Genomic DNA, 25,942 nt, shown 5'->3' with positions numbered 1-25,942 from the left:
TAACACTAAACTCATTCAAATGGTCATTGGATAGGCATATGGACAATAAGAGAATAGTGTAGAGGGACTTTTAGAGGGGTTTCACAGGACGGCGCAACATCGAGGGCCGAAGGGCCTGTACTGCGCTGTAATGTTCTATGTTAGACAGGTATCCAAAAGCTTTGTTAGAGAAGTAGATTTTAAGGAGCTTGATAAAGGGGAAAAACAAACACATAGTAAATAGGTACAGCAGTAGGCCATTTGACCCTTTGAGCCTGCACCCCCATCCAATATGATCATGGCTGATCATGCAAATTCAGTATCCCATTCCCGTTTTCTCAATGGATCTCTTTAGCTGCAAGGGCCACATCCAGCTCTCTCTTGAATATATCCAACGAACTGGCCCCAACAGCTTTCTGTGACAGAGAATTCCACAAGTTCATGATTCTCTGAGAGAAGAAGATCTTCCTCATCTCATTCCTGAATGGCTTACCCCTTATTGTTCGGTTGTGACCCCTAGTTCTGGACATCCCCAACATCAGGAACATTCTTCCCGCATCTAGCCGGCCCAGTCCCATCAGGATTTTCTATGTTTCTACGGGATCCTCTCTCATTCTTCTAAACTCCACCTGATCTTTCTTCATATGTCAGTCCTGCCATCCCGGGAATTAGTCTGGTGAACCTTTGCTGGACATCCTCAATAGCAAGAATGTCCTTCCTCAAACTAGGAGACCTGGACTGTGCATAATACTCAAGGTGTGGCCTCACCAAGGCCCTGTATAACTGCAGCAAGACATCCCTACTCCTATACTCCAATCCTCTCTCTTTGAAGCCAGCATGCCATTAGCTTTCCGCACCTCCGGCTCTACCTGCATGCCAACCTTCAGTGACTGTTCCACCATGACACCCAGGCCTCGTTACACTTCCCCATTTCCTAAACTGCCACTATTCCGATAATCTGCCTTCCTGTTTTTGCCACCGAAGTGGATAACCTCACATTTACCCACGCTATATTGTATTTGCCCACTCAGCCAGCATGTCCAAGTCACCCTGCAGCCTCTTTGCATCCTCCTCACAGCACACTCTGCCACCCAGCTTCAGGAAAAGTGAGATGGAGAGGAAAGAATTGCAGAGCTCGAGACCTTGTCTGCTGAAGGCATGGCCACCAAGCATGTTGCCTTGCTGCATTTTGTGGAGCAAGATTAGGCTTGTACCTGATTGGCTGAGCTTTATTAAGCGTCGCTGGGACAACACTTGTGAAAACAAAATGCTTGTTTCAGGAAGGGGTTTAGTAACTACCGTTCTCTCTGTAAATTGCAGGTCTTGCACCCGATGGGGTGGGACGCGTTTGGCTTGCCTGCCGAAAACGCTGCAATCGAGCGGGGCCTGGATCCAGAAGAATGGACAAAAAGGTAAAAGGACTTCGATAAGGACAGGGAACTCGGTATACGGTCAGTTAGGAAATAGGACGCGGGCAGTTGGAGACATTGTGTTTTTTTTTTTGCGTTTTTTTTTTTTACATGTGTCGGCCCACATGGTTGTTTAAGAAATGTTAATGTGTTAAACTGTGAAAATTCAATAAAATATTTTCTAAAAAAGAAAGGTAAAAGGACAGAGTTGTATTGCTGTGGGGGCCTTTGTTGAAATGTGTACGACAGATCTTTACGTCTCCGATACAGCGGAAGGCGATATCCAGGGCGTCGCATCAATTGGTTATTTCAATCTGGCAAAAAAAAGCGGTTCTTCTTTCCAAGCACAGATTTTCATGAAACACCTTGACATAAAACCTTTAAACTGTGCTTTTATTTTAAACTGTCTGCAAAATGTGTAATGGAATTTCAGGGAATCTGCCACGCGTCACAATGTGACCAGTGTCTAGAGTGTGAGCCCTCACTGAATGGTTAATCCAGATTATTGCGATGCTCCGTGTTTTGATACATTTTTGTCCTTTTAAAAAGCAGTTAGACAGTTACATGGGGCAGGGTGGGTATAGAGGGAAATAGGTCAAATGCAGGCAAGCGGGACAAGCTTAGTGATAGAAACTGGGCGGCATGGACCAGCTGGGCCGAAGGGCCTGTTTCCATGCTGTAAACGTCTATCTATCTGTCTGTCTATCTATGATTGCAGTTTTCCCTCGTTGAGATGTGTTATAACCTGAGCTCTAGGAGGTTATCTATCATCTGTTTAGGTGGTTTTTATTTAACCTGTTACAGACCGGCGCAGGACAGTTCAAACTGCCCCAATTGCTTCATACCAGCTGTCAGTAAGCAGAAGGTGCTTCAAATTGTTTGTTAAAAGAATAGACGTTGGCGTGTTTTACCCAATCCCTCGCATTTTGTTATCCAATTTTACTAGGAGTTTTGCAGCATAAAGACCACGCACACGTGTATAGTTCATGTGAGTTTGAGTCCAGAGGGTATTTCCTTTGTGATGAGGTTCCATTCAGATGTGTTTTGGCTGGTTAAAGATCCCTGGAGCAATTGATGCTGCTGCATCAGGGGAGGCAGTGGTGTTGTCACTGGACTGGGGTGATCCAGGGACCCAGGGTAATGCTCCGGGGTCCCAGGTTCGAATCCCACCGTGGCAGATGGTGCAATTTGAATTCAATTAAAAACAAATCTCAAATTAAATGTATAATGATGACCATTGCCGATTGTTGTTAAAATCCCACCCGGTGAAGAAAATCTGCCGTCCTTGCCCAATTGGCCTACATGAGCCTCCAGACCTACATAGCGATGCGGTTGACTCTTATCTGTACCCCTCTGAAATGGCCTAGCAAGCCACTCAGTTCAAGGGCAATTGGGGATGGGCAATAAATGCTGGCCCAGCCCATCGACACCCAAATCCCAAACAAATATAAAAAAATACCCTGGGGACCTGGGTTGGAATCCCACCACTGCAGCTGATGGAAATCCAATCTAATGAATATCTGGAATTAAAAGTCTAATGATGACCATAAAACCGTTGTAAATTGTTGTTTTTTTTTAAAACAAAACTCATCTGGATCACGAATATTTTTTTGGAGAAGGAAATCTGCCATCCTTACCTGGTCTGGCCTAAATGTGACTCCAGATCCACATCAATGCAGTTGACTCTGAAATGACCTGGCAAGCCACTCCATAGTCTCAAACCACGACAAAGTCAACAAAAAGGAAAGAAACCGGACGGACCACCCGGCATCGACCTCGATACTGGAATCGGCGAAACCCAACTCTGTCGACCCTGCAAAGTCCTTTTTTGGCTTGTGCCAAAGTTGGGAGAGCTGTCTCTCAGACTGGTCAAGTGACAGCCTGACATAGTCGTACAACAATACTACCTGTATGCCAACAGCAGAAACAGCATGCAGTAGACTGAGCTAAACAATCCCACCATCAATGGATGCTGCTCTTGCTCATGTGTTTGCTTAGTTTGGCCCCTTGTTCCACACTGTAACCAATCACCGTTTTGTCGATGTACCATTTGTTAATGTTCCCTGTTGATTATTCTTGTGTCTACTATGTAAACACAACAAGCGCAGCACGGTAGCACAAGTGGATAGCACTGTGGCTTCACAGCTCCAGGGTCCCAGGTTCGATTCCCTGCTGGGTCACTGTCTGTGCGGAGTCTGCGCGTTCTCCCCTTGTCTGCGTGGGTCTCCTCCGAGTGCTCCGGTTTCCTCCCACGGTCCAAAATGTACAGGTTAGGTGGATTGGCCATGATAAATTGCCCTTAGTGATCAAAAAGGTTAGGAGGGGTTATTGGGTTACAGGGATAGGGCTTAAGTGGGTCGGGGCAGACACGATGGGCCGAATGGCCTCCTACACTGTATGTTCTATACTCACAGAATCATACCTTCCAGACAATGTCCCAGACACTGGTATCACCACCCCTGAATATGTCCTGTCCCACCGGCTGGACAGATCCAGCAGAGGGGGTGGCACAGTTGTGTACAGTAGGAAGGGAGTTGCCTTGGGAGTCCTCAACATCAACTGCTGATGTCTCATGGCTTCAGGTCAAACATGGGCCAGGTATACTCCGTCTGATTACCACACACCATTCACTGTTTGCTGATGAATCAGTGCTCTTCCATTTTAAAAACCCACTTGGAGGAAGCACTGAGTGAGGGTGGCAAGGGCGCAATGTGCTCTGCATTGGATGTCCATCACCAAGAGCGGCTGGGTAGTACCACCACAGGCCGAGCTGGCCGGGTCCGAAAGGAGATATGTGCTAGACTGGGACTGCAGCAGGTGGTGAAGGAACCAACAGGAGCGAAAAACATGCTTGAGCTCATCCTCACCAATCTGCCTGCTACAGATGCATCTGCCTATTACAATATCGGTAGGAGTGATCACCGCAGTCTTTGTGGAGGCAAAGTCCCGTCTCCACACTGAGGATACCCTCCATCATGTTGTGTGGCACTGCCATCGTGCTAAATGGGATAGATTCAGAACAGATCTAGCAACTCCAGACTGGGCATCCATGAGGCGCTGTGGACCTTTAGCAGCAGCAGAATTGTACTCGGCCACAATTTGTAACCCCGTGGCCCAACATAACCCCCACTCTACCATCACCAAGCCAGGGGACCAACCCTGGTTCAATGAAGAGTGCAGGAGAGCATGCCAGCAGCAGCAGCACCACGCATACTTGAGAATGAGGTATCAACCTGCTGAAGCTACAACACAGGACTTGCTTGCATGCCAAACAACATAAGAGCAGCAATTAAAAACAGAGATAAACAATCCCACAACCACCGGACAGATCTAGGCTCTGTCGTCCTGCCACATCCAGCAGTGAATGGTGGGCAGCACGGTAGCACAAGTGGATAGCACTGTGGCTTCATAGTGCCAGGATCCCAGGTTCGATTCCCCGCTGGGTCACAGTCTGCGGAGTCTGCACGTTCTCCCCGTGTCTGCGTGGATTTCCTCCGGGTGCTCCGGTTTCCTCCCACAGTCCAAAGATGTGCACTTTAGGTGGATTGGGCATGATAAATTGCCCTTGGTGACCAAACAGGTTGGGAGGGGATGGGGTAGGTTATTGGGATTGGGTGGAAGTGGGGCTTAAGTGGGTCGGTGCAGACTCGATGGGCCGAATGGCCTTCTGCACTGTATAATCTATGTAAACAACTTTCTGGGGGAGGAGGCACCACAAATATACCATCCTCTGATGGAGGAGCCCAGCTCATCTGTGCAAAATACAAGGCTGAAGCATTTGCAATAATCTTCAGCCAGTACCGAGTGGATGATCCATATCTGTCTCCTCCGGAAGTCCCCAGCATCACAGATGTCAGTCTTCAGCCAATTCGAATCACCTGCCGTGATATCAAGAGAAGGCTGAAGGCGCTGGATGCTGCAATGGCTATAGGTCCTAACAGTATTCCGCCAATAGTACTGAAGACTTGTGTTCCAGAACTTGCCGTACCCTAGCCAAGCTGGTCCAGTACAGTCACAATACTGGCTTCTACCTGGCAATGTGGAAACCTGCCCAGGTATATCCTGTGTACACAAAGCAGGACAAATCCAACCAATTGCCGCCCTATCAGTTTAGCCTCAATCATCAGCAACAGTGCTGTCAAGTGGCACTTAGCAATAACCTGCTCAGTGGCGCTCAATTTGGGTTCCCCCAGGGTCACTCAGTCCCTGACCTCATTGCAGCCTTGCTTCAAACATGGTCAAAAGAGTTGAACCCAGGGCAGCACGGTGGCACAGTGGTTAGCATTGCTGCCTATGGCGCTGAGGACCCGGGTTCGAATCCCGGCCCTGGGTCACTATCCGTGTGGAGTTTGCACATTCTCCCCGTGTCTGCGTGAGTTTCGCCCCCACAACCCAAAGATGTGCTGAGTAGGTGGGCTGGCCAAGCTAAATTGCCCCTTAATTGGAAAAAATAATTGGGTACTCTAAATTAATTTTTTTTTAAAAAGAGTTGAACCACAGAGGTGCGAGTGACAGCCCTTGACGACATTTAAGACACCATTTGACCTTGCAAAAGTGGGTCAATGGGAATCTGGGGGGTGGGGGGTGGTGGGTGGGTACAGAGTTCTACCTAGCAGAAAGGTAGATGATTGTGGTTGTTGGAGGTCAATCCTCTCAGTCCCAGGACATCACTACAGGAGATCCTCACGGCAGTGCATTGGCCTAACCACTTCAACTGCTTCATTATGACCTCCCTTCCATCATAAGGTTAGAAGTGGGGATGTTTGCGATGACTGCACAATGTTCAGCACCATCCGCGACGACTCGGATAATGAAGCAGTCCCTGTCCAAATGCAGCAATACCTGGACAATATCCAGTCTTGGGCAACCAAATGCCAAGTTACATTCACGCCACGCAAGTGCCAGGCAATGACCTTCTCTAATAAGAAAGAATAAAACCATTGCCCCTTGACATTCAATGGCATTGCCATCACTGAATCCCCCACTATCAACATTCTGAGGGTTACCATTGATCCAGAAACTGAACTGTAGTGGTATAAATACTGTGGCTACAAGAGCAGGTAAGAGGCCAGGAAACTTTTAAAAATAAATTTAGAGGGCCCAATTTTTTTTCCAATTGAGGGGTAATTTAGCGTTGCCAATCTACCTACCCTGTGCTTCTTTGGGTTGTGGGGGTGGGACCCACGGAGTCATGGGGAGAATGTGCAAACTCCACACACAGACAGTGACCCAGGGCCGTGATCGAATCCAGGTTCTCGGTGCCGGGAGGCAGCAGTGATAACCACTGTGCTGTCCCAGAGGCTAAGAATCTTGTGATGAGTAACTCCCCACCTGACTCTCCAAAGCGCCTCCACCATCTAGTCGGGAGTGTGATGGATCCTTCCCATTTGCCTGGGTGGAGTCAATCTCCAACAAAACGAGAAGCTTGACTCCACCCAGGACAAAGCAGCCCAGCTTGATTGGCACCCCATCCACAAACATTCACTCCCTCCACCACCATCACCAACGCACAGTAGCAGCCGTGTGCACCATCTACAAGATGCACTGCAGGAACTCGCCAAATCTCCTCTGGCACCACCTTCCAAACCCATGACTGCTCTGATCTAGGTGCACCAGGGCAGCAGCTACATGGGAGCCCCACCACTTGGAGGTTCCCCTCCAAGTCACTCACCATCCTGACTTGGGAATATATCTCCGTTCCTTCACTGTTACTGGGTCAAAATCCTGGTACTCCCTCCTAACAGCACCGTGGTTTTACCTGCACCTCATGGACTGCAGCGGTTCAGGAATGCAGCTCACCACCACCTTCTCAAGGGCAGTTGGGGATGGGTAACAAACGGTGGCCAAGTCGGCTTTGGATCACTTGGCAGACGTTGATCAGCCGCTTTTGTGGAGTTAAGATTGCTTAGCCAGTGGTTATGGGGGTTGCTGACGGGGAGTGAATTTAGATACATGCAGGTGCAGGACAAGAAATGAGTGGAGGGCGTGTCCCAGATTGCCGGGTGTACCCTATTGGAGCAACCGCTGTTCCCGGATGAGTTGGGAGAAGGTAAAATTGGGGACATAAATGTCTGGTTGGAGGGTGCAAATGGTGAGTATTAAAAGCAAGCGGGAGGAGCTGGGTGGGGAAGTAGACTGGGGTCTGCGGTGCGAGGCGATGCAGAGGGTGAATTCCATCTCCTCTTGCGCGAGGATGAGTTTGATTCAGTTCAAGGTGCTGCATAAGATGCACATGACTGTGGTGAGGTTGAGTGGGTTATGTCAAGGGGTGGTTGACAGTGCGGGAAGTGTGAGTGAGGGCCGGCGAATCATGCGCATGTGTTCTGGGATTGAGAGAAGCTGGAGAGGTACAGAGAAACTGTGTTTGATACACTATCTATAATTGGGGGGTGGAGGGGAGGGGGGGGGGGGGCGGCGGTCAGGCCGGAGTTGATGGAGGGGGAAGGGGGCCCATGTTGTGGCCTTCGCTTCTCTAATTGCCCGGTGTAGGATCTTGCGGAATTGGAGGTCGGATACGTTGCTGGGAGCTTCGAGACACGATGGGATTGTTCGTGATGACGTTTGAGGAACTGTTCATAGTGGGAGAGAGCAGGGGGTAAAAAGGGGGAAAACTGTCCAATCTTTTGATTGTGAGATTGTGGAGTGTGTTGCTGTATGTTACTGTTTTTACACATTTGTAATAAAATACATTTTTAAAAAAAAAGCTTGTTTACCTAGCCTGTTGTGTTCAATTGATAATACAGCTGGTTGTGCAGACCAGATTTGCAATATTAAACTGTCCAAAAGGCTGGAGGCTTGGGTCATGTGATATTTTGAATGACTGCAAAAGGGATGTGGATCTGGTGTCTGGAATTGGCTTTGATTTCGGGCCCGACACCGTCTCCGTCATTAGATGTTCAAAGGGGTGGCACCTTTGTTGATGGTGCGGGAAGCCATTGCCGTGGCAGACCTACTGACTCCGCTAACAAGGTTGGCTTATCAAATAAACAAAAAAAAAAGTTCCAGTAGTTCCCGCCTAAAAATCAGCCTGAGCAGCTCCTGCTATGATGAGCGTCAGTGAGTCGCGCTCTAGGTATAATGACGTTCCAGAAACTGAGAAAGTAATTGAAACTCCTGGGGGTGGCTACCATACAGTGGGCCATCCCTGCAATCAGGTGACTAGCAGCAGCCTATTTAATTTTCTTTGTTCAGTAGAAAAAGACCAGTTTTAAAAATAAAAGGGCAGCTCGGTGGTGCAGTGGTTAGCACAGCTGCCTCACGGAGCCGAGGTCCCAGGTTCGATCCCAGCCCTGGGTCACTGTCCGTGTGCAGTTTGCGTGGGTTTCGCCCCCACAACCCAAAGATGTGCAGGCTAGGTGGATTGGCCACGCTAAATTGCCCCTTAATTGGAAAAAATGAATTGGGTATTCTAAATTTTTTTAAATAAATAAATAAAAAGGGCAGCACGGTGGCCTAGTGGTTAGCACACCCGCCTCACGGCGCTGAGGTCCCAGGTTCGATCCCGGCTCTGGGTCACTGTCCGTGTGGAGTTTGCACATTCTCCCCGTGTCTGCGTGGGTTTCGCCCCCACAAACCAAAAATGTGCAGAGTAGGTGGATTGGCCACACTAAATTGCCCCTTAATTTGAAAAAATAATTGGCTAATCTAAATTTAAAAAAAAAAAATAAATAAATAAATAAATAAAAGGCAATAAGGATACAGTTTTTAAATGTACAAGGGTGGGTTTCTTTACATCTCATTGGAGCGCAACATAACCGTATCTTGTTACACTTGCTTTCCTACCTTGAAGCGCATAATGTTGTTTATTATTTTATAGGCACATTTGAATTAAAAAGCATGAAATGCTGTGAAGTGTTGCTAATTGGGCTGGATGATATGAGCCTGCTGCTTCAATCTGTGCAGTAATTGGTGGGAAACATCATTAAAAAAAATAATGAGCGTAAATCTATTTTCAAGGACGATGCAAGGATGTGGAACCATCCTGATCAATTTGGTGAATTTATTTATTGTCTGCCAGATTTCTTTGTGGGCTCAATTCTTGCCTTTTGAATACTGCGCAGAATTGCCTCGAATAGTAGCTCCTGTGTCCGTTCCTCTTAACACTTTTGGAATCTGCCCCATTTCCTTTCGTTGATTGGATTTCAGCGCGCCAACATCAGATTGATAATCCTTTTATTGTCAAAATATGAAGTTACTGTGAAAAGCCCCTAGTTGCAACATTCCGGCGCCTGTTCTCGAGGCTGGTACGGGAATTGAACCCGCGCTGCTGGCCTTGTTCTGCATTACAAACCAGCTGTCTAGCCCACTGAGCTAAACCAGCCTTCGACACTGAGTTTGAGCATTAGCTTGGCCTATGGCTTCTTGAGTTCACAGACTGATGAATGTTTTGCGTCTATTGGGCTTTGACAGTTCTTTGTGAAATGGGTTAGAATCTCTTCAGTGCAGAAGGAGGCCATTTGGCCCATTTTGAGTCTGCACCGACCCTTGGAAAGAGCGCACCCCCCCCCCCCCCCCCATGCCTGACCCCATCCCCGTAGCCCCGCCTAACCGGAGCATCCGGAGGAAACCCACGCGAGTACAAACTTCGCACAGTCACCGAAGGTCAGAATAGAACCCAGGTCCATAGTGCTGTAAGTCAGCTGTGCTAACCACTGTGCCACCGTGCTGCCCTGGAGGTCAAAACTGCCCTCAATCAGAGGTACAATTACTACTGTGCAGAAGAAGGCCATTCAGCCCACTGAGTTTAAACCGAACCTCTGAAAGAGCACCGTACCCAGGCCCACTCCCCTACCCTTGCCCCGTAACACCTAATCTGCACATCTTTGGAAGGATGATTTAGCCTGACCAATCCACCCAACCTGCATATCTTTGGACTGTGGGAGGAAACCCACGCAGACACGGAGAGAAAGTGCAGACTCCCCACACAGTCACCCAGGGTCGGAATTGAACCCATGTTCCTGGTGCTGTGAGGCAGCAGTGCTAACCACTGTGCCCCCGTAACAATGGATAGTTAATGTGGAAATAGTGGGGGCGTGGGGAGACTAGTTTAACCCACAAAAATGGGTGGGTTAGTTTAGAGTGGGAGGTCAGAAAAGCTAAAAGTCTGAAAGTGGATTTGAACCTGCCCAGCTGTGTTTTTAATGGAAGGAGGATGAGCTTGCTGCCGGTGCATTAGCCACACATATTTTAATGAGGTCCCATGTCTTCATTTTATCTGATTCTGCCAGGTTTCCCTGACCTTGGGGAAAATACAAGCTGCCTCACAGCCCCGAGGTCCCAGGTTTGATTCTGACCCTGGGTCACTGTCCGTGTGGAGTTTGCACATTCTCCCTGAGTTTGCTTGGGTTTTGCCATCACGAGACGTGCAGTGTAGGTGGATTGGCCATACTAAAATTGCCACTTAATTGGAAAAAATGAATTGGGTACTCTAAATTTATTTTTTTTTTAAATGAGAAAAAAAAATGCAGGACACTTGGGAAACCCGTACGACTTAAAGTCTGCACCTCAAAACAGCCTCCTGCTCCAGCCCCCCCCCCCCCCCCCCCCCCCCACTAAATGTGTTCCATTCCCGGCGCCAACACCCATCACCTTGATGAATAGAGAATCCGCCCTCCACCCACAACAGTTGCCATTATGTCATGGTTGTCGGTCTTGGCTGTTGAACATTCTGCCCGTTGAAGGGCAGGAAGGAAGGTCACCCCTTGGCTGCATCCTTTTGGATGTTGGTATCAGCTGTGTTGCCTCTGACTGTGGAGGGGAACATCCTTGAACCGATAGCTTTCTGTTGTCGATTCCGGTTTGACACGGAGGAGCCATTCCGTGCAAGTTGACACTGCAGCTGCTGGGGTCAGTGTTGGAAGTTGATTTTTATTCTACTGCTCAAGGTGGTGCAGAGTTTCAATTGTGGGTGGTTTGAAGGGTTATTGAATAAAGTATTTCATCAACCGCCACCCCCACCAATACTCCCTTGCTGTTGCTTATTCTGCATCAAAGGATAATGTGTATGGGGAAAGATCTTGTGGCCTGGAATGCTATTGTTTGGCTAGCTTAAATTTTACAGCAACCTATGTGAATGGTCGGACCCCCTTTCCTATGGTGGAGCCATCCTAACTGTGGCTGATGGTAGACTTAGAGGAGGGGAGTGAAGACATGATAGATGACACAAAGATATGTAGGCTTCACAGCGTCAGGGTCCCAGGTTTGGTTCCCGGCTTGGGTCACTGTCTGTGTGGAGTATGCACGTTCTCCCCGTGTCTGCGTGGGTTTCCTCCGGGTGCTCCGGTTTCCTCCCACAAGTCCCGAAAGACGTGCTTGTTAGGTGAATTGGACATTCTGAATTCTCCCTCCGTGTACCCGAACAGGCGCCGGAATGTGGCGACGAGGGGCTTTTCACAGTAACTTCATTGCAGTGTTAATGTAAGCCTACTTGTGACAATAAAGATTATTTTTGAAAAAACTACTCGCCCGTTATCTGTAAAACCCATCTCTTTCTGTGTATGCGTCCGTGTCTTTGAGGCAGTGAGTGTTTCGTTGCTTTTACATTCCCAGTGTTGTGTGAATAAACATTTACATTTTTCTTTTGATTTACCAGGAGGCCTGTTTTGTGTCTGTTATTCAAAAAAATTACAACACCCCCAAACAAAAGGTTTAAAAATGCTCACTCGAAACACAGACACCTTGTGTGCAACCCAGAAGTGAGCGAACAAGGAAAAGGAAAACCCCTCTTTCCTCTCCGTAACAACAACAAACTGTTGTTGGCCGTTCTCAATATCTTCTAAACTTTCCGCTACCAGGGTTATGTTACTGTCTCAAGCTCTGTTTTTTCAGTTATTTGATTACTGTGCACACAAGTCATCTTCCAGTCTGTCATGATGGAGGAGTGAATTGCACACATTCTTTATGCCCACTAACTGAGCAGTCTGCCTATACACTGTACCCCATACTCTGCGGAATTGTTACTCGTTATGTGCTGTTCCCATGGACGCGAGACCCCCGTGTAACCTCATTCCCAGAGACTCTGCATTGACGAGTATACATTCAGTAGGATGTGCAAATGTGTATCTTTTGGACTTTGTGTCGTTGCTATAAAGGTTTGGGGGAAAAGTCTCTATTCTGGCAGCAGTAACAAATAGCGTCTGATATTTCAGGAAGAGGAATACTATGTCAACATGCTTCGCCGGGGAGGGAAGAAACAGACGCAAGATCTTTACAGGATGGTTAGGAGAGGTTGACAAACGGTTTGCTTGAGCTTTAAGGGCGGCACAGTGGTTAGCACTGCTGCCTCATGGCGTCAGGGACCGGGGTTCAATTCTGGCCTTGGGTAACTGTCTGTGTGGAGTTTGCACGTTCTCCCCGTGTCTGCGTGGGTTTCCTCCGGGTGCTCCGTTTTCCTCCCGCAGTCCAAAGCTGTGTAGGTCAGGTGTATTGGCCGTGATAAATTGCCACTGTAGTTTCCAAAGATGTGTAGGTTAGGTGGGGTTCTGTGGTTATGGGGGTAGGGCTGGGGTAGGTGTAGGTGAGGTGCTCGTTCAGAGGGTCAGTGCAAACCTGATGGGCTGACTAGCCTCCTTCTGCGCTGTAGGAATTCTTTGGTTCTAAGGTTGGGGTAAGAGCGCGACGTTCCAGATTGGGGCCTGGTAGCCTGAGGCTGTATCATTAAAGGTGCATTGGAGGCCAGAGCCCACAGTAGGGAACATGAGGCTGGAGAAGGCAGTAGAGATAGGGTAGGCTGGGGCCATGGTGCAAGTTTGGAGATGGCATGAGGATTTGATATTCCGCTCACTTCGTTGAAGCTCCATTATTATCCTATCAGGCATTTACCAGGGTGACTAGGGAGTGGAGAATGAGATGATTTTCTGTCCCTCAATTCCAATGATGCTATGATGTGGAGCCTGTGTTGGGACAGTGGATTGGTTGTGTACTTGGCGTTGGATAGAATTCCTACAATGCACAGAGGTCATTCGGCCCATTGAGTCGGCACCGCCCCTCTGAAAGAGCACCCTACCTAGGACCACTGCCCCTCCCTATCCCTGTAACGCCACGCATTGATCATGGCCGATCCACCAAAACCGTACATCTTGGAGGAAACCCGCTCTGACACTGGGACAACGTGCAAACTCAAGGTAGGAATTGAACCCAGGTCACGGATGTTGTGAGGCAGCTGTACTAATTACCGTGCCGACGACAGGATGCAGACAGTTAAATGGCCACATTTATTGAGGGTGCACGCTCGGAAGTGTTGGAGAAGCAATTGAGAGGTGGGAAAGATCCTGGGCCGCAAGTGATGATCAGGTGAAGGTGGAGGCAATAATGGTAAATGGCCTTGATTTTAAAATACTGGCTCTGTAGCTCAATCCAGCCGTACACAGAATGTTAATGTCTCATGCAGTCTGAATGAGGGGATGAAATCAGTGCCGAGGGTATAGGGCAGTGTGCTGACATCAATTACTTTGGCCAAAGTGATGTTTACAGAGAAAATTGCCGCCCACCCTTTTCTGAATATCAGGCAGGTAGTCTAAAGGGGGCTTGCACCACATTGTCCCTGCTTCTGAACCAGAAGCTCCAGGTCCGAGTCCAACTCCGGCAATTGAAGGCCATGGAAGGTGCGTTCATAATGCAGCCGGACAGATTACTGATCAACCTGGAAGTCCTTCCAGTCTGCCCGTGGCAGGCATCAAGAGCAAGAGAGAACCCTGATCAGCCCAGCCTGATGCAGAGCGGCGCCCCACAAGCTTTCGCATTCTGGCGACTGGCTAGCGACCTGTTCCAGGAAGAACAAACTCGAAAACAGATACTAGCGCGTGCTCTTTCTGCCTCACGCGCCTATCGATGCAGGACGCCCCTAAGACAAGGGCACTCTAAAACGGCTGATCACAGCTTCAGCCGAGACATTAAAGTATGAGATCAGACTGATGATGCTGCGTTGGGGAGATAGATCGGTGGTATTGTGCAGAGTTCTATGTGTGACTCTTGTTGTAATAGGCTGATAAGCAGGTGAGAAAGAGAGACTCTCTCAACAGTGTAAATAAATAATTAGTGCGGCAATCTATTGGGCAATTGACTTGAAAGTTCAGTGAGTGTAATAAAAAGCTGGCAGCTGAGAGCACTATCTATAAAGAGCAAATGAACAAGCACACATCACTCGGCACACTCCCCAATTGACTAGGCTCCCTCTTGCTTTCCTGTAGCTAAGATCTTTTCGGCGCAGCTTTATTTTTGCAGATACATATGGCCGAACAGCTCATTAGCCAATCGCGTGTGTGTGTGAATCAGAAATTAGATTTAACCCCACAAACCCCAGTAGATTCCGTGGGCAATTGAAAACCGAAAACGCTGGAAATACTAATGTAGGGGAAGCGGTGGAGTAGTGGTATTGTCACCGGGCTAGTAAACCAGAGACCCAGTGTAATGCTCTGGGAACCCAAGTTCAAATCCCGCCACTGCAGATGTTGAAATTTGAATTCAATAAAAAAAAATTTAAATGCTGGAATTAAAAATCTAATGCCCATCGTCGATTATTGTAAAAACCCATCTGGTTCTTTCGGGAAGGAAATCTGCCGTCCTTATCTGGTCTGGCCTACACGTGACTCCAGACCCACAGCAAAGTGGTTGACTCTTAAATGCCCCCTCAAGGACAATTGGGGATGGGCAATAAATGCCGGCACAGCCTGCGATGCCCACGTCGCATGAATTAATTTTTAAAAAAACATGGGGCAGAGAGAAAAACCGAGTTAATGCTTCAGGCCCGTGACCTGTCTTCAGAATTGATGACCTGATTCAGTGGGCAGTCGGGCAGGACATTTTGGCTCAACCAACCAAATGCGGCATTTTTCGCAAAGCAGTCCACGTTGGTGCAGTCTTTGGCTTATCTGTGTCCCTCGCTGAAAGGCACTGAACCGTTCAGAGCAACGTATTCCAGTGCGTCTTCAAAGCTGGGCATTGTGCAGATTGAGAAATCCTCAATCAGACTCGGTCCAAGCTCGGACTAAGTTAGATTATTTAATTCCATGTAAAATCATGTGCAGGAAGCAAAATAAAGAGAGGTCAGGAAAGATAAATCGGGTATTAATTCACTTATATTGAAATGGTAAGGACAGAAACTTGTTCTGGAAGGTTTAGTGGGTCAGTACTGCAAATTCGCACCCTTGCGTGGGTTTCGAAGCTTGTGGAGGACAAGGAAAATGGACAAAGACAGCTTTTGAATTCCCATGTTTTGCCATTCATCGGAAGTTGCTCTCTTATTGATTCCAACAATAACAGTGAGCACTGAAAGCTTCACCTTTTAAATTCCACCGCAGAATCTAGGTGACTAAAACCTTTCCCGAGGTTTGCCATCCTCCAGTCAATGGCTGCTCACGAATGTTCAGAGGCAAAACCCTCTTTAATAATCTTGCAAGGGAAAGAGAAGTAATTGCAGTCGGCAGCTGGGATAGTTCAGACTTCTTCACAGCATGGGCTCCTGTTCCCACGAGTCTCATCCCTCTGCCATTCAGTTAACAAATGCATGTTTGTAAGAGCTGTTCAGCACAGTCTATTTTATTTGTTCTGCTGTGGATTGAGCACCATGCGCAAGGAAGCAATCCGGAGCTGTGCTCGGGGGAGCAGGCATGCCTGACGTGCACAAGGCTAAATCACTGGCTTATCAAGCAGGCCAGCAGCACGGTTCAATTCCCGTACCAGCCTCCCCGGACAGGCGCCGGAATGTGGCGACTAGGGGCTTTTCACAGTAACTTCATTGAAGCCTACTCGTGACAATCGATTTTCATTTCATTTCATTTCACAATTTTTGTAGGCTCTTGATTTTTGAAGAGTGAATGGGGGTTGATAGGCGTACAATATCAGGAAGTTCAGCAACCCATTCCAGCCGTACTGAGCATTGCTGTTGTGCTGATTGGCCAGGTAATGGTTTTAAAATACCATTGTTTTTTTACTTAATAGTGAAAGTAACATTTTCTGGCAAACAGTCATAGTACAGCAAGCAGCCAGGTCAGGAATGGCACAATTAGACAACTTGGTCCCATTGATGTTGCCTTTGTCCAACTTGCCTCTATTGCGATCTTGTGCCATTCTTTACTCCCTGAAAGGGATTGTCAGTTTCGTTTAAACAGTGGACAGAGGGGGGGAAAAAAAAATTTCTTTCTCAATGGACCTCAGGAATAGGCTGCCAACCTGTGCACAGGAGATGCTGATTGTGCTGATACTCTTCAAATGCAAACTTCAACCTGTCTATGGCTGGGGAGGTTCAGGACCAGAGCGATCGGCTGGACTTGTTCTGAAAGCCTAGCTGGATCAGAGAGGAGTTTCTCATATTTTGTTCCCCTGAACTGCCCTGGTTCTGACTGCCCACAATCTCCTGGAAGAAATGAAAAAGCAACGAAGCAAGACAGGTGGTATTGGACCAGTTGTCTATGCTGTCAATGGAACTAAATATCAGGCATTGTGTATAATGGCTGGTCTAATGGTGCCTGTTTTGTGCTGCCACCTGATGTGTTTTTTGGGTGGAGAGGAAAGTATGTATAGTGCGCACATGTTCCGACATGATCCATCACACTTCTGCCCCTCTTTAGCTCTGAAGAAGAGCCATACAGACTCTAAACATTAATTCTGTTTCTCTCTCCATAGATGCTGCCAGACCCGCTGAGTCTCAGCATTTTCATTTCACATTTCCAGAATCCCCAGTACTTTTGCTTTTATTATTATGTACGTATTGTGTGATTCTGAAGTATCTCACATTGTGTAGGGGCAGACCGCTTAGACAAGAGAACATAGAACATACAGTGCAGAAGGAGGCCATTCGGCCCATCGAGTGCACTGACCCACTTAAACCCTCACTTCCATCCTATCCCCATAACCCAATAACCCCTTCTAAACGTTTTGGATACTAAGGGCAATTTATCATGGCCAAACCACTTAACCTGCACGTCTTTGGACTGTAGGAGGAAACCGGAGCACCCGGAGGAAACCCACGCAGACACGGGGAGAACGTGCAGACTCCACACAGACAGTGACCCAGCAGGGAATTGAACCTGGGACCCTGGCGCTGTGAAGCCACAATGCTATCCACTGTGCTACCGTGCCGCCCTAGAGGGTCTTTAAACGATCGTAGATGCACAAACATATTTCATACACGCCCCTTGGAGCCAGACAACTTTAGCCCATTAGCCTGGGCTGGATTTGACCACAAAAGGGCACAGATGTGAGGCAGCAGGCATGAGAAATAGAGGCAACATAAGGGGGGGAATCCTCTTTGTGCGCTACGCTTAATCTCATCCAATTCAAAGTAGTTCACAGGGCGCATACGACGGTGGCCAGAATGAGCAGGTTTTTTTTGAGGGGGTGGAGGATAGGTGTGGATGGTGAGGAGGGGGGGACTAACCATTTCCACATATTTCGGGCCTGTCCGAAGCTGGAGGGATTCTGCTGGGGGCTCGCTGACGTGATGTCTGAGGTGCTGAAGGTGGAGGTGGTCCAGAAGTGCCGATTTCTGTAGCGTCGGAAGGGGGTCCAGGGGGTGAGAGAGACCAGCGTTTCGGCCTTTGCCTCTTTGGTAACCCGGAGACGGATCTTGTTGGGACGGAGGGACAATATATTTTTTTTAAATCAATTTAGGAAGTACCTAATTCATTGGGTTTTCTTTCAATTTAAGGGGCAATTTAGCTGGCCAATCCATCTATCCTGCACACCATGGGCTGGTTTAGCACAGTGGGATAAACAGCTGGCTTGTCATGCAGAACAAATCCAGCAGCGTGGGTTCAATTCCTGTACCGGCCTCCCCAAACAGGCGCTGGAATGTGACGACTAGGGGTTTTTCACAGAAACTTCGTTGAAGCCTACTTGTGACATATTATCTTATTGTACCATTTTGGGTGCTTTAAATTTATAACAAAACTGGTTGCTTAATGGATTTCGAGATTTTTTTTTTTAGCCAATGCTACAAAAAGACCAGATTATGTACATTGCAGGTTTATTATTACATTGCAGGTTTATTATTATATTGCAGGTTTATTATTGCATTGCAGGTTTACAATGTAGCTCCATTTTTCTTTGAATCTATGAAATTTGTCCTCTTGTTGTTTCCACATTAAGTGGGCAGCACAGTGGTTAGCACAGTTGCTTCACAGCTCCAGTGTCCCAGGTTCGATTCCCGGCTTGGCTCACTGTCTGTGCGAGGTCTGCCCGTGTCTGCGTGGGTTTCCTCCGGGTGCTCTGGTTTCCTCCCACGGTCCAAAGACGTGCAGGTCAGGTGGATTGGCCATGCTAAATTGCAACTTGGTGCCCAAAAAATGTAAAGTGGGGGTTACTGGGTTCCGGGGATAGGGTAGATATGTGGGCTTCAGTAGGGTGCTCTTTGTAAGGGCCAGTGCTGACTCGATGGGCCAAATGGACTCCTTCTGCACTGTAAATTCTATGATTCTATTTGGAAATACACAGATCAAAATGAATAGACCATTTCCATTTTGCTTCCTTCCAGTAACATTGCGCACATGAAAGAACAGCTCCATAACCTTGGGCTCTGTTTTGACTGGGAGAAGGTGAGTGACCACAATCAAAAATATTACTTACTGGTATCTGAAATATTACTTTAAAAACAACAAATGATGTGTTTAACAAAAAGAAAGGTTTAAATCGAATCCAAAGCACAAACTCCCAGCCGGCACTGTAGTGCAGCACTTAGAGGTGCTGTCTTTTCTGAAGCTCCGCCTGTCCCTTCAGATGAATGTAAAATATCCCATGGTATTTTTAAAAATATATTTCCAATTAGGGGGCAATTTAGCGTGGCCTATCCATCTATCCTGCACATCTTAGGGTAGTGGGGGTCAGACCCATGCAGATAACATCCATCTTAAAGCCCAGACTGAAGAAGAAACTAATTGGAAGAAGTCCAGGGGCTGGTTTAGCACAGTGGGCTAAACAGCTGGCTTGCAATGCAGCGTGGATTCAGTTCCCGTACCAGCCTCCGTACCAGCCTCACGGAACTGGCGCCGGAATGTGGCGACTAGGGGCTTCTCACAGTAACTTCATTGAAGCCTACTTGTGACAATAAACAATTATTATTATTATTATATAATATTACTATGATGCACAAACATATACTTCACCCCCATACTGAAGTCACAATAGTTTTACGGGATTCATATTTGTATTGGCAAACATTGTACAGAATGTACAGAAAAATGTACAGAATCATGGAATCCCTACAGTGCAGAAGGAGGCCATTTGGCCCATCAGTCTGCATCGCCCCTTGGAAAGAGCACCTTACGTAGGCCCAACCTCCACGCTATCCCCATAACCCAGTAACCCCACCGGATCTCCTCGCTTTCTTTTTTAAAAACATTTCTTTTTCAGTGCAGTGCTAACTACTGCGCCACCGTGCCACACGGCGCTGGATTTCTTAACCATTGCTCCATTGTATGTATTTTCTTCTAACAAAGCTGAGAGAGATGTTCCCTCTCTGGTTGCCTGTCCCCAACTGCTTCCAGTTAAAGCTAAAGAGCAACGGAATTTTTTTTCCTTACAAGGGCCACTAGTTGCTAAACAACTATATTTATCTTTCACACTGTGGCTCCCTTTATCACAGTTGGAGCTTAACCAACGCCCCTCACCCCCAACCTACAAACACCCTTTGTCCAGCATGAATCTATCTGTAGGTCCCTTTCAGGCACAGAAACATTCAATTAAACCCAACTAAAACTACACCTTATTTCCAATGTTTGCCAATACAAATATGAACCCCATAAAACTATTGTGATAACTTCAGTTCTGGTTATGAGAACACGGGACATTTTCTAAACATAGGAAGTCAGATGATGTTCAAAAGATGGGTGGTGCGATTGTGGAGGAGAACGGCAATTCTGTGAAGGCGGAGGGCACGGCCAGGGTGCAGAGGGAGTGCTTTGCATCTGTTTTCACAGTTTGAAAGTCAGCAGATGAGATATTTTCCAAACCTTCCCTTGACTGAAGAACTCAGTCGAGTTTGGCAAAACCGAGAGGGTGGAAACGGAATTGACGAGGATATAGACTGATGAATTGGCGGATCCAGTGGAATACAGCGAAGTGTGAAGTCAGGAGGAAGAACGAGAAAAGACGGTTTCAACTGATCAATTGTGAAGGGAGTGCACAGAAGGAGAGAACAATTTGGCTTTGTGGAGGGCTAGAGGACAGACGCAATGAATTGATACGAAACCTTTACGTTTACTGATTAGTCCTCAGTTAGATTAATGCGTTTTATAATGGGCCGCCACACTTTAGGGAGGATGGAGAGGCCGTGGCCAAGGTACTGAAAGCATTTGCCAGAATCATACCAGGGATGAGGGACTTCATTTAAATGGAGACCCCGGAGGATCTGGGATTGTTCTGCTTTGGAGCAGGAGAGGTCGAGGGAAGATTTGATAAGGGCGTCCAACATTAGGAGAGGTTTCAATAGAACAGATAAAGCAGGACTGTTTATCTGGTGGGTGGGTCAGTAAACCGGATTGTCGAGAAGAGGCTGACGGACGATGGAGAAAATTATTTTACATCGCAATTACTTAGGTCTGCAATGCACTGCCAAGGGTGGTATAGACGGGTGCAGCAGCAACATTCAAAAGGGAATTGGGTACGAACTGAAAAATAAAAGAAAATGACAGTGCAGTGCAGAAAGAATGGGTATAATCGGTAGGCCTTACTAAAACTGCACAAGCCTAATTTAACAATCTGCTTCTCCCACTGGCCGATTGATGTGATCATGATTGACATGTGCATCAAATAGTTTTGCTTTGAGCTGTGTTTCATTCTGTTCCCTTTCCCCTTCAGGAGGTGACCACCTGTCAGCCTGATTATTACAAGTGGACCCAATTCCTCTTCCTCAAGTTGCACGCGGCCGGCCTGGCGTACCAAAAGGAAGTGAGTTCCAGTCACTCCAGATCGTCAGAGGGTCGCGAGAGTTTGGGAAATGTCATAAAACTGTACGCAGAATAGCGTCAGGGAGAATTGCAGAGTGATCTATCCAGAGGTGCAAATCGGATGCACTGCAAGCGCTCAAGCTAATGGTTGCCTTGAATCCATTTGGCCCATGTGCTAGTCTGTAATATGTGCTTCATTGTGGTGCTTTTATTCCGTCTGTGGTTATTTGGCGTGTTGTTCATGACGTTTGGCACAGGTAATTGTGTGTGTTGGTGAATGGAGCTGTCCGCAACAATGGTTTATAATGTTTTTTTTAATAGATTTAGTGTACCCAATTATTTTTTTTTACAATTAAGGGGCAATTTAGCGTGGCCAGTCCACCTACCCGGCGCATCTTTTTGGGCTGTGGGGGTGAGACCCACGTGGACGCGGGGAGAATGTGCAAACTCCACGCCGACAAAGACCCGGGGCCAGGATCAAACCCGGGTCCTCAACGCCGTGAGGCAGCAGTGCTAACCACTGCACCACCATATCGCCCTGCAACGGTTTATAATGTTGCATTCAGTTTTGTCCTGAAACAATTTGAAGGCAAGGGTGGATAGAAGTGACATGGCCCATATATAATATACAAGTAAGATGAGGCTGACAAACCTGGGTCTGGTCGATACTATGAATGATGAATGCAATGCTGTAAATAACGTCCAAATCTTGAGGTGGGATTAGTACCTTCGAATCAGTCCCATGCAGCTTTTAGTTAAATAGGTTGTATTGTGAATTAGTTTGAAAGGTTTTGGTCCAGTTTGCCTCTTTTGCTAGGGAGGATGTGATGGAAACAATCCACTTCTACTTAGCAGCTGATGTTTCAGGAACTCGCCTTTGGGCGAAAGTTTCTGGTTTGCTAGCTCCAGTGTGCTGGTTCAGATGAACTCTATAGACTACATATTTGGGTTATTTTAGCAGTTTTGGGCTGTAACCTGTTTCCAACTGCTCTTCAGGGATTGGTCAACTGGGACCCAGTGGATCAGACGGTATTGGCAGACGAGCAAGTGGATGAGAACGGCTGTTCCTGGCGCTCCGGGGCTCAGGTTGAACAGCGGTACCTCAAGCAGTGGTTCATTAAGACGACCAACTATGCAAAGGTGAGCAGGCAGCAGGGTGTAGATGCGGCAATGAAGAGCAGGAACTCTAACCCCGCGGTACACCAAGTATTCAACATTGTCATTCCCCTCGAGTAGCACCTTTCACCTAAATTAATGCAAAGAATTCCTTAATTGGGAAATGCTTCTCCCAGTCCGCGCAAAAATTAATAATCAGGTAAGATTTTGTCTTGTGAGTTGTGCAAATTCAACATGTATTAAATGATCGGGATAAGAATTTCGACCACACAGGGGAATTGAAGTTCAGTCGGAACATGCAGAGTACACCTGCGTTAAATCTCTGATTGTGACTTTTAAGGGCCATTTAATTGCTACTTTTCCCGATGTCAGCCATGACTCAATGGACAGCACACTCACCTCTTAGTCAAAAGGCTGTGGGTCCAAGTCCCACTTAAGAGACTAGAACACAAAGTCTACACTGATGTAATGTTTTGCAAACTTTTTTTCTGATGACCCACTTTGACCAAATGATCAGCCCTCGCCACCCACGATTATGTAGCAAAGGTTTCTGAGAAAATGTTGGTCTTCTGAACTCTGTTTCCTGGTCCAGGACGCACAGAATTGAAGATATTTAATATATTCTGATTTCACAAGTCGATGGGAATGGTTGTGCACGTTCAATGGGCATTGTTATGTTTCAATCAGCAATGGGTGCGAATGCAGGCTGGGTGGGAACATTGGGAATTCTATTGGAATGAGGGGAACATGATTGGCGTAGGCCCGGCCTCTCATTTCTTGGTGAGAAATAATTCTCAGGACAAAACGAATCCTTTCTCCTCTCCCAGTCCGCGGTTGAAAGTGGGTTAGATTTCGAGGGTCCAATTACCGCCTGTGCGAGTGGGGTTTAAAATGGACCAGAGCATTGGGTGGTGGTCTTCAGCCGCACTTGGAGTTGTCACTGAGAGGCCGGACTCCTGTTTCCCGCAGGGCCCTGGGAGGAGAATGTGACTTCAATCAGAAGAGCTTTACCAGTGGCAACAGAGCTCAGGAAATATTTCGTTTGTGCAGTATTTTATCAAACATACATTGTAGCAGTAGATATTCAGCTGTTTGTGTTTCTTTGGGGGGGGGGGGGGGGGGGTCTTTAAACGGTGACAGACGGTGGGGATCATTTTTGGCGACCCATTTTTCAACATCCCGAGGGTTGCACCCCCCACTTTGGGAAAAACACTGCCCAAGTGCAGCACTGAGGGAGTACTGCACGGTTGATGGTGCAACTTTCGGATGAAACGCCAAGCCGAGACCCTGACTGTCCCGCTCGGCTTGGCGTGAAAGATCCCAGGGAGCTATTCAAGGAAGAGCAGGGATGTTCTCCCAAAGTGTTCTGGCCAGTACTTATCTCTCAGCCAGCACCTCGAAACAGATCGTCTGGTCATTATCACATTGTTGTCCGTGGGAGATTGCTGAGCACAAATCGGCTGCGGTATTTACCACATCACAACGGCGGACCCCGTTTCAAAAAAATATATATGTTCAAGTCGAACGCTTTGTGCTGTCCGGTGGTCATTTATTGAGATCACTTCAGTCCTGGAGGAGGTGAAAGAAAGTGGAGAAAGACAGTGGGCAAACCAACCAGAGGAAAATGGGGAGGAATTAAGACCTCGCGCTTGCAGATGTAAAATGAAGGCTTAAAAAGGCTGGGAACACCAAGGGAGTATAGGTCCCACAAGGAGTGTAAAACAGGCCAACACCCACAAAACCCAACTGTGTCACTCCCAGGACCCCCAGCATCACTTGCGACACTGCATGTTGGGAGAATATAGCCACAACCTGAAGTTTACTCAAGCCAGTGTTCAGCTGTGGGGATTGCAAACTGTTCATTGAGTTACCTCCGCCTGCGGCTCACGTTAATCTTGACAGGGACGGTGAAACAGGCCGGCGACGAAAGGGACCGGAATGGGAGGGAGGGGTAAAGTCGTGAACTGGCACAAGAAGGCGGCATAACACTTGCAAAACAAAACCCAGGAATTCAGCACAGCTACCACCTGAAGCCCCCGGGGTAGAGGGCACGGTAAACAGTGTTGCAGTAACACTGTATTAAAGGCCGAAATGCTGTTTCTCTTCATTGTATACCATTTGTAAATCTGACGTTATGTGTTTTTAAGTGCTGGATTTGTAAGCTATAATTAAAAGTAATATATGGAACATTAGAATTACAAATGAAGGGGGTTTTTTTTGCATTTGAAATAGTGTAGGTTTCCAACAGGCACAGTATCAGCTTTTAGTCGGTGATGAGCAATTTAGCAGCGCAAGTTGACAGCTGCTTGGAGTGTAGCTTTGTGCGATAATTACTGCACCCACGCTCCCCCTGCTCAATTGATGCATATCGATGAATTGGTCTAATTTCAATTGTAATCAGCCTCTAAGGAAGCATGACTGGGCTACCTGCTTCAAGGGGTACTGCATTGTTAAACTAAAATGGTGTAATTAATTGAGTGTGTGCTGAAGACTGACTCTGCATGCAGGCGCTCCATATCGTGCTGTATCTCTCGAGTAAAACCACTTTCAACTTGGAAGCAGAAATATTGTACCTGCCGCATAGATTTCAGTTGCTGCCACTGAAGAAAGAAAACCGTGTTTACAGCCACTGCATTAAGTTGCGAATAGCAAGACAATTTTGATGCGGTGTCTCTGGAGTTTGTTTTTAAATCGCATACATTCCCAATTGCTGCAGATGTGACACGATGGCGAACACTTGAATTGCAATACAGATTGACAACTGCAAAAAAAAATTCCTGTGTGTGTTCTAAAGGGATTTGAAACCTTCAGACTTCATGTCCAATCAATCTGTTGTCTGCCAAAGTTAGGCTTAATCTTGACTGAGTTTGTATGTGTATCAGCAGGGGGTGGCATGTCTTCATGTGAGCTCATGTGGTGGCAATATCACTGGCCTAGTAATCCAGAGGGCCAGGATGCTGCTCTCGGGGCATGTGTTCCAATCTCACCACGGCAACTGGTGAAATTTAATTTTAGAGTGCTCTTTTCGGAGGGTCGGTGAAGAGTTGAGGAAACCGTGGGAATTGCTGCATCATAAGAGACATCAGTGTATTTATTCTGGCTCCTTCTAAATCCTGCTCTCTCCCTCTCGCTTTCCCCCAGCCGCTCCCTGTCGCAGCCCATCAAATCTCCATTGTGTGGGGGGGGGGGGGGGGGGATAGTTGTGGTGCAGTGGTAATGTCACTAGATGAGTAACCCAGAGGATTCAAACCATCATCGCTTGTAAAAACCCATCTGGTTCACTAATCGTTCAGCGCCAAAAATCCGTCGCCCTTGCCTGGTCTCCGGACCCGACATGTGACTCCAGACCCACAGCAATGTGGTTAACTCTTAGCTGCCCTCTGAAATGGCCGGACAAGCCACTCAGTTCAAGGGCAATTAGGGGATGGGCAACAGATTATGGCCTTGCCAACGAGACCCAGGACCCATGAAAGAAATTTTTAAAAACGTTAATGACTCTGGTCGATGACCTTTCATCAAGGTTGTGATGAAAGATCGTTCATCTGAAATATTAACTTT

General features: G+C 47.3%; 1 protein-coding gene across 2 annotated transcripts in view; it reads left to right on the top strand.

Annotated features, from left to right (window-relative positions):
- The window catches only part of lars2 (leucyl-tRNA synthetase 2, mitochondrial), a 103,270-nt gene that overhangs the window by 8,859 nt on the left and 68,469 nt on the right, over window positions 1–25,942 (top strand). For both annotated transcript variants that reach the window (XM_038796576.1, XM_038796577.1), the window contains exons 4-7: window positions 1,300–1,391; window positions 18,859–18,919; window positions 21,180–21,269; window positions 22,265–22,408. In XM_038796576.1, coding sequence (XP_038652504.1) covers window positions 1,300–1,391; window positions 18,859–18,919; window positions 21,180–21,269; window positions 22,265–22,408 — 387 coding nt within the window. The remainder of the gene's footprint in view (window positions 1–1,299; window positions 1,392–18,858; window positions 18,920–21,179; window positions 21,270–22,264; window positions 22,409–25,942) is intronic.

Source organism: Scyliorhinus canicula, chromosome 5 (assembly GCF_902713615.1).
Source record: "Scyliorhinus canicula chromosome 5, sScyCan1.1, whole genome shotgun sequence".
Classification (NCBI taxonomy): Eukaryota; Metazoa; Chordata; class Chondrichthyes; order Carcharhiniformes; family Scyliorhinidae; genus Scyliorhinus; species Scyliorhinus canicula.
This window is presented reverse-complemented; position numbering and strand designations above follow the sequence as displayed.